Here is a 9,268-nt window from a genome sequence, read left to right as displayed (position 1 = left end):
AGTGGCTGTTGTCCCCCTCCAGCCCTCAGTGTACCCTCTGCCACTCCCCCCCCCCCCCCACTCCCTGCGTACCATTTAGTGAAGAGCAGGGTATCAGCAGCTGTCCCTGTAACTACCAGGTGGCAGGAAGGGAATCTAGCTAGGGGCCAAAAATCTTGGTCATCCATCCATCCATCCATCCATCATTGTCTGTTTCTGTACAACTTCATGTGAAATCTTCCAGCTCCAAGGAGGAACAGTGCAGAAACCTGGAGCTGAACTTTACTGTTCCGTTCAGATGGCCAGAGCTTCAAGAGCCGTGGACAACAAGGGAGGGGACAGGTCAGAGCCAGCACCATTCAAGATGCAGGCCAGTCTGAGATTGAGGTGGGTTCAAAGGGGGCACAAGGTCTAGTGGCCCCAGCCTACAGTTGTGCCCCAACCCAGGAAATGAAACCCGTGCACATGCACAAATGCATATGCATATACATGTACGGGCACGCGCACACACACACACACACACACACACACAGCAAATAATATTACTGAAAGAACCTGGAGGCTATTAAATACAAAATGGCTGAGTTTTTTTAAAAAGTGAAAATATCTGCTTTGATTCTCCTCAGTGCCCTGCAGACCCCTAGTCACAAGCACGTAGATGTGGGGAGGCCCAAGAGGAGTGCGTTGCCAGTGGCCCTACAAATCCATGTGTGCTGTAGTTTCCACACCAACCACCTTACTCTTCAGCCCAGTAGCTGCTTCCCGTGTGACCATTCACCCGATTGGCACCATTGCTGGAGCTGCTGCCACAGGGGCTTTTCATGTTGGTGGCCATATCTTCTTCCTCTGAGCTGCTTTCCACATCACTGCGGTCATCCTTAGACACCTGGGTGGGATGGGGCCAAAGATAGGAAAGGTGAGGACAGAACTCGTCTGCTACCGTAAGACAGACTTCAGCCCACAGAGCCCATGTTTGGCCACTGCTCCCACTGTGGCCTACTTTCTGGTTGCACCTGACTCAAGATACTATCTGGGCTATGGCTACCATTGTGAACATCCTTTGACTTTTTATCGGTTTCTCTCTCATCATCTTTGATTCTGTTCCCTATAGAATAAGGAGCTGCTTTGGTAAGGGTATGTCTCTCCCTCTGGAGCAGTCTAGGAGAGCTGAATTCATTCACTGAGTCTGGGTGTAGGTCTGAGGGAAACTCCACACACTCTTTCTCCTCTCCTACCTCAAAAGCTAGAAAAGACCAATACAAACAACACAGATGGCTGTCATCATTGCTTCTGTCTTATGGGGGTGGTGGCCACTGGAGTTCCCCATATTGATTATCCTGACTTTTGTTTATCCCCAGAGCTGATCCATAATGAGGCTTTTTTCAATAGTTCTACTCTTCCCGGACTCAGTACCCTATGACATCAATGTATTTCCAGTTCTCTACCATGGACTATAAAAAGTAAAGGAGAGAAACCCAGTGAGACCTGCCAGACTTCTAACCCCTAGGACTGAAGGACAATCAGTGTGGGTTTTTTGTTTGTTTATTTTAATTTGTTAAGTAAGCTCTGCACCCAGTGTGGGGCTTGAACTTGCAACCCTGAAATTAAGAGTTGCATGCTGTACAGACTGAGCCTGCCACGTGCCCCTCAATACGTTTTGTTAAAAAAAAAAAGAACAAGAAAGGGGTGAGAAGGATACAAAGCTAGAAATGCTGTTGCCAAGGAGTAGGGCGGTTACTTTGGCTAGTTCTGAGACTCTGGTTTATTGTAGCTGTTGACCTGTGAACCCAGGCAACTGTATTATCTGAGCTTTAGGAAATTTCTACCAGAGGGCAGAGTCTATCTAGATTTGAGGTAAAGGGAGGCTCAAAAAGGAGAAAATTAAAATAAATAAATAAATAAATAAATAAATAAATAAATAAATAAATAAAGGAGAAAATAAGAGTAGACTCAACTTTTGCCTCCATTTAGGAAAAAGAATCTGCCAACTTGAGCTCTAGTCAACAGTGGCCCCACAAGGTCAGGAGGGAGGCATGCTCAGAGACAACACGGCCAACAGGAAGGAAAGCAGAAAGGAAGAGAAACACATTCAGACATGCTTTACTGAACACTAGAAGCACAGATACACTTACATGCAAGAGATGAAACTGTCCAGCTCCCACCAGGCATAGAAAAAAGGAAGGAGGTGAGAAAAGAGTGGAGAGTACAGAGTCTGGGTCTAATCCTTCCTGGATAGGTCACCTGGTCAGGAAAGAAAAGCAGGAGAAGAGATGTCCAGTCACCCAGTAGCTACAGCAGAATGCATAGGCACACTGAGCAAGTTCTAAAACCAGTTGCAGCCATAAAGAACAGGGACACAACAGATCGTGTATACTTGGGTTACATTCCATCCCTTTGTCCTACAGTCAGTATCTTCTCCGGCGGAGCCCCTCCCCCTTGCCACTCCGTATTGCTGAAGGCTGAATCCCTACCTAGCCCGTAGGCAAATCCCAGCCTGACTGCTTCAGAACTTGCACAATTCAACTAGGAGTTTGATTGTTAAATGACACCGTCCTTTGTATTTTTGGGCTGGGGGCATAAGGTGGGTATTTGAAACCCTAAATACCTATCTCATGTAGGATCACTGCCTCATTCAACAGTGGGATGAGGCCAGTACTTAGTCCCATATCTTGAACATCCATATCCCATATCTTGGGATCCTGGAGTAGCTTGTGAACACCATTCTTAGGCAATCAAACAATGCTGTTTTTATATGTAGTTTAGAGCTCTGCATGCAATTTCCTTTGGAAAAAGGTTTCCCTGATAAAAAAACAAAAATATGAAGTGCACTGAAGTAGGTAGGTTAGGGGCAGGAAATGGTTGAAGCCATCTCAAAAAATAATACAGTTCATTATTTAACCATAGTCATTCCTAAAGGACAGGAAGAAGGCAGATCCTTCCTCCTGCACCTATGTCTTTTTTTTTTTTTTTTTTTTTAAGTAATCTCTACACCCAACGTGGGGCTTGATCTTCTGATCAAGAGTCACATGGTCTCCTGGCTCTAAGTCATGTCTTAACAGGCTAAACACTTATAGAAAAGGTGAAAAATCTGGAGTCCAAGCTTTCTGCTTGAGTACCTGCGGCTAAGCTAAATAGAAAAGGTCTATGAGTAATATGTATCTTCCTCCCTGGCCCCAAAGAAAGAAGCCATCTTTCCTCCTCACCTTTCCTCGGATCAAAGCTTTAAAAGCAATTCGCACAATTAGGTAGGACCAGAAGACATGTAGAAACTGTAGGATCAGGAGAAGGCCATTAAAGAGCCACCAGGAGGGATAAGGCCCGATAATTTCCCAACTCTCAAAGAAGGTCGTGTTCAGAATCCTAGAAGAAGAGGCCAATGGTGAGATTCCAGAGTTACAGCCGGGCAGTTGGGAATGAAGCTTGGTTTCCGGGAAAGCAGAACCCAGTATGTTTTCTCTCTGTACATTCTAACAGTTGAAATGCCAGGAACGTTCATCCACAGTGAAAGATAAAGAAAGGGGGCTATGAAGTTTTTTATCTTAAGGGGCAGGGAAAGATGTAAATCTTAGGAACTGATGGATTATATGATATTATTAATCGTTTCAAATATGAAGAGTTTCACAAAACCGGGGGCAGCAATTTTAATCATAATCCTCGTCATTCCTCAGATCCTTAGGTACAGATAGAACAATTTGGTAGTTGCCTCTCTCAGACTAAGGGGAATCTCTAACCTACAGTCATTGGCTTTGCACCATAAGCAGGAGTGTAAAGTGAGAGTGGTGTATATGTTGGTTACGGTGGGGGAGAGAGTATAAGAGCAGGAAAATAAGAGCCTGAGAATTTTGCAGTCAGTGTAAAAGAAGGCAAAATAATTACTTAGGCATAAAATGAGGGCTGTTCCTCAGACAGGAGTCTAGAAAGCCACAGCCAAGTGAGTTGGATGTTCTCAGTATGGATCATACCTCCTTAGAAATACTGTTAGAGGGAAGTAAGGTCCTGTGAGAGTCCATAAGGGGTCATGTTAGGCTCAGGATAAAGCAGGGCAATAGGGGTTTTGGTGGCCTGTTCCCTAAATTGGCAAAAAGTACCATTAGCTGACCACAGCTCCATGGCCCTAACACTTACCAGAATGGGTAGATTCCTAGACGAGTGACCACAAAAACAGCACTGAAGATCACAAAGAGGGTGTCACAGAGACGCTGGTATTTGGCATAATTGGCCAGTTTGGCTGCCTGGGAAAGGAGGATAAAAACTGAGTTGGGGAGTGGGGGAAGAAAAAGAACTGAATTGGGGAGAAAGCCAGTTATCAGGAAGAAAAGGAGACAAAGAGAGGAATAATGAGGAAAGAGGGGTTGGGGGATCTTACCTCCAGTAAGAAGTCTGAGGCATCATGTAAACACATGATCAGAGTTCCCACCCGAACCATGTTGTTGATGTAGGAGAAGGTTATAAGCCCAATGGTGGCCAAGTGATGCACAAACATGATCAGGAAGTCCTAGGAAGGAATGGAAATAGAAGAGGCAGGTAACGGCAAAGCTACAGAGATACTAGCCAACTCAGTCCCTGCATGGTTCTCTGAGGATCTCATCCCGTACCTCAGAGGTTCTTTAAGCACAGAAAATAAACATTTTATTTGGAAGTTGCAGAATATGTAGACCATGTATGCTGACCTGACACTTGGAAATAATTTCCGTTGGCAATCAGACCTAGAAGTCATATCTTTGAGATTCTTTTTCTTTCTTAATTTAAAGATTTTATTTATTTATTCATGAGAGACACAGAGAGAGAGGCAGAGACACAGGCAGAGGGAGAAGCAGGCTCCTTGCAGGAAGCCCAATGTGGGACTCTATCCCAGGACTCCAGGATCACGCCCTAAGCCAAAGGCAGGCACTTAATTGCTGAGCCATCCAGGTGTCCCAAATAAATAAAGTCTTAAAAAAAAAAAAAAAACAACCAAAAACCTCAGTCTCAGTTCACTGAGGGACAGAAGGATGGGGGAACACAGGTAAATTTGGGTCAGAGAAACAAGGATGTCGTATCTCCACATGTATATGACAGTACATTATAGTTCTTGAGTTGGGGATGGGTTCACAAGTGTATGTTCTAGGATGTTTTAAAACCCATATAGGGCAGCCCGGGTGGCTCAGCGGTTTAGCGCCACCTTCAGCCCAGGGCGTGATCCTGGAGTCCCGGGATTGAGTCCCACGTCAGGCTCCTTGCATGGAACCTGCTTCTCCCTCTGCCTGTGTCTCTGCCTCTCTCCCTCTCTGTGTCTCTCATGAATAAATAATAAAATCTTAAAAAAAAAAAAACCCAAAACTTGTTTCCACCTTTGTCACCATGTGGGCAAGTCAACTCGCTTCTCTGAGTCTTTGTTTCCTAAGCAATAGCAATAAACAATAAAATAAATCATCTAAAATGCTTTCCAGTTGACTCTGAGTAGGTGGGGTTACCAGGAAGGGAAAACAGAGAGCAAGCAAGCAAGAGCAAGTGTGCACACAAGGATCTCCAATGCTAAACAAAAGCCAGATCTTGCTTTTTTGAAAGCAGGCTTTTTCCTGGATGAGACCTTGCTATCCCTAAGTTCTGACTAGTTTCCAGAGCTTTATTTTTAATTTTTTAAAAAAAGATTTTACTTATTTATTCCTGAGAGACAGAGAGAGAGAGAGAGAGAGAGAGAGAGGCAGAGACACAGGCAGAGGGAGAAGCAGGCTCCCTGCAGGGAGCCCGATGTGGGACTCAATCCTGGGACTCCGGGATCACGCCCTGGGCCAAAGGCAGACACTCAACCACTGAGCCACTCAGGCGTCCCTCCGGAGCTTTTATACATGTAAGAACCTTAGAGAAAAATAAAGAAAATATAAGGAAAAGGCTGGCTAACTATTCTTATCCTGGGCTGTCTTGAACACCTCAGATATACTTCATCATTAGTAAAGTCTCATTTCTGAGAACATTACAAAAAGCTAACAGTCTCAATTAAACCTACTTTCTCCCTTTTTTATGGTCCCAGTCAGGGCAGAGAATCCAGTGGCAGTAGTAGTGGCTGCTAGAAAGGGGGAGTATGCAATAAATTAGAGTTGACAGAGCCAGGGTCCTTACCTTTCGTTTAATATCTATAAACTGAGAAAACATAAGAGACCAATAGAAGGCCAATTCCATGATATAATAGTAATAAAGCCCACTTGTGAGAGGCTGGAAGAAAGAAAGTAGTAGTTAAAATATTGGCTAGTCAAAAATTCATTCCATCTCTTGTTACTTTATCTCAGAGGACCAATCAATACCCAAAATCATTAGACATCCTTCCTCCCCATCATCTCCCAAGACCTGTAATAGCTAACAGACTTTGGATTGGTGTAGAGAAATAAACCTCTTCCCTCTGCCCCTCCCCATACACATTTTCAGCTTGCAACTTTAGTGATCAGATAATGTTAGCACACAATCGAATCAGTGTCTAGAATTCTGGACAATTAGTGCTTTTCAGGGGATTTAAGACACTTGGTCTCATCTTCTACCCTGTTAGCAGCCCCTGACATTTTTCTAGTATAGATTAGAATCAAGACACTTATTAGGGGACTCTAAGTTACCCTTGATTCAAAAAGGACACCTGAGCCAGAAAGCATCTCATTAAGTGCCAGGAAGCTGTTTATCTTCCAGTCCAATTAGGATGAATATAATGGGGAATCTGGAACAAAAAGATCACTGGATTTCACTGCTATGGGGGCCCCAGAAATAGGTACCCTAAATATATGACTCAAAGAGACTTAGCCCCCAATCCCTCAAGAATACCAAGAAAACATGCCATCTGCCCTAGGACTACCCTACCTACCCTACCTTACACATATACATAAGGGCCCTGTTTTGAAAGGGCTCAGACTGTACCTGATATGGATAGCTATGCCAGCACTGTCGGATGTCCCAGAACCAAGGTGACTAAGAGAAAACAGAGAATCCAGGTCAGGCTTTAGGATTCAACCCTGGCTTACCTATAAATCCCTTTGTCTATGCCAGGAGCCACATGAGAGATGGGGAAGAAAAGGGAATCCCTCTTGATGGAATTTAGGGGTCCTTAAAGGGTCAATAAATGGCTAGGTTTTTCTTCTTGAGCAAGAAAATGTTATTACAAATAGAAAAACCATACTTTTCATTATGTTGTCTTATTATCCTTTCAATGTCTACAGAATGTATAGTTAAGAGACCCCTTTTCTCCCTGACATTGATCGTTTGTTTTCTTTTTTCCTATGGGTTTAACAATTTTAGTTAAACCTTTCAAAGAATCAACTTTTGGCTTTACTAATTTTCTCCATTGTTTGTCTATGCCTATTTCATTAATCTTTTACCTTTTTTTGGTTATTATTTCTTTCCTTTAACTTACTTTGGAGTTACTTTGCTCTTCTTTCTCCAGATATTTCTCCAGATCATAAATTATCATTTTGATTATATGATAATTGATTTTAAAACTTATATCATTGATTTTAAAACTTTCTTTTCTAATATAAACATTTAAAGCTATAAATTTCCCTCTAAGTACGCTTTAGCTGCATTCCACAAGTTTTGTTACGTTAGGTTTTCAGCTTCATTCCATTAAATATTTTCTAGTTTTCCTTGTGATTTCTTGTTTCATCCATGGGTCATTTAGAAGAGTTTAACTTCCAGAGATTTTCTACATATCTTATTATTACTGATTTTTAACTTCATTCCATTATGGTCAAAGAACGTATTCGTAAGATTTCAAAATTTTAAAATTTACTGAGACTTATGGCCTAGCATTTGGTCTTAATTCATGTTCCATGCGCATTTGGAAATTATATATATTCTTTAGCTGTTGGCATAGTGTTCTGTAAATGTCAGGTCAAATTGGTTGATTGTGTTCTACAAATCTACATCGTTAGTAATGTTTTGTCTAATGATTTAGTCAGTTACTGAAAGAAGATTAAAATCATCGATGGTATTTGTCTGTTCCTTTCCTTCAATTCTGCCTTTTTACTTCCTGTATTCTGAAGCCTCAATTGCAACATTTAGAGAAAAATAAAGTGGTACAGTGAAAAAAAACCCAAACAAACCAACACCAACCATGGAATCAGGATCAAAAAGCCTGAAATTCTTCGACTCTGATAACTGAAGAACAGGAATGATACCTGTTTTATCCACTTTAAAGAGTTACTAGTTCCATTTCTACAACTATCTCCTCCTTGGAAGAACAGGAATTTTTGTCAAATATTTTATTTTATTATTTTATTATATTACTATTTTATTTTATTTTATTTATTTTATTTTATTTTATTTTATTTTATTTTATTTTATTTTATTTTATTTTATTTTATTTTATTTTATTTTATTTTATTTTATTTTATTTTATTTTTTGTGTCAAATGTTTTATAAACCATCACAGGGTATGCTGATTTAGTTATTAAATTATTATAATTATTATTACTATTATCTCCTCTAAATAAGGGGAGAAACAGTAAAGTTAAAAAGTTACTGAAGTCCAATGCCAGACAATCTATTTAGCATATAAACCTGGGCTGTAGGCATTACAGAAAAAATAAAAGGGGAGAGGGAAGATAAAGAACTAATGGTATTTAACTTTTATCTCTAGAGATGTAAGCATGATTAGAACCCAACAGAGGACCAGAGAGTTTAGACTTACCGACCAGAGAAATTTAATTCCGTAGCAGAATATACATAAATAAAAAGTGAATCTCCACCTGGGTGGACAAAGAACAGAGATTAGATGAATATTCACTCAAAAGAAAGTCTTTGAAGCTGAGGAAGTCAAGATAGCAGATTTGGAGATAAGATAATTATGGGTGAGAAATAAGATAAGTTCCCAGAGGGGCACCTGACTGGCTGGCTCAGTTAGTAGAACAACTGTTGATTTCAGATTTGTAAGTCTGAGTGCCACAATGGGCATAGAGTGTGCTTAAAAAAAAAAAAAAAAAAAAAAAATTTTTTTAATTAAATTAAAAAAAAAATAGGGGATCCCTGGGTGGCTCAGCAGTTTGGTGCCTGCCTTCGGCCCAGGGCATAATCCCGGAGTCCTGGGATCAAGTCCTGCATCAGGCTTCCTGCATGGAGTCTGCTTCTCCTCTGTCTGTATCTCTGCCTCTCTCTGTGTGTCTCTCATGAATAAATAAATATTAAAAAAAAAATAGATAAGTTCCCAGAATAGGGACAAATACTGTTACCTAAAAAACTAAAATGATAGAGACATCTTCAGCCCTGTTTAAAAGATTTCCACAAGTGTGTACTGCCTTTAATCCTTTTCTTGGGATCCCTGGGTGGCGCAGCG

At 41.2% G+C, this 9,268-nt stretch overlaps 1 protein-coding gene across 3 annotated transcripts in view; it reads right to left on the bottom strand.

Moving 5' to 3' along the window:
* Window positions 1–544: 544 nt before the first annotated feature.
* Window positions 545–9,268, bottom strand: part of CERS5 (ceramide synthase 5) — a 31,003-nt gene continuing 22,279 nt past the window's right edge. Inside the window, exons 4-12 of one of the 3 annotated variants that reach the window (XM_077870108.1) lie at window positions 8,627–8,684; window positions 6,859–6,909; window positions 6,079–6,171; window positions 4,346–4,474; window positions 4,105–4,211; window positions 3,183–3,339; window position 2,576; window positions 2,112–2,134; window positions 545–865 (exon numbers count right to left, since the gene is read on the bottom strand). In XM_077870108.1, coding sequence (XP_077726234.1) covers window positions 716–865; window positions 2,112–2,134; window position 2,576; window positions 3,183–3,339; window positions 4,105–4,211; window positions 4,346–4,474; window positions 6,079–6,171; window positions 6,859–6,909; window positions 8,627–8,684 — 769 coding nt within the window. In that variant the 3' untranslated portion in view covers window positions 545–715. Of the gene's footprint in view, window positions 866–2,111; window positions 2,221–2,575; window positions 2,577–3,182; window positions 3,340–4,104; window positions 4,212–4,345; window positions 4,475–6,078; window positions 6,172–6,858; window positions 6,910–8,626; window positions 8,685–9,268 lie in introns of all 3 variants that reach the window. The other 2 variants (XM_077870107.1, XM_077870106.1) reach the window with 2 other exon arrangements.

This window comes from Canis aureus, chromosome 25 (assembly GCF_053574225.1).
Source record: "Canis aureus isolate CA01 chromosome 25, VMU_Caureus_v.1.0, whole genome shotgun sequence".
In the NCBI taxonomy this organism is placed as follows: Eukaryota; Metazoa; Chordata; class Mammalia; order Carnivora; family Canidae; genus Canis; species Canis aureus.
Note: the sequence above shows the minus strand (reverse complement) of the source record. Positions and strands in the feature narration are given on the sequence as shown.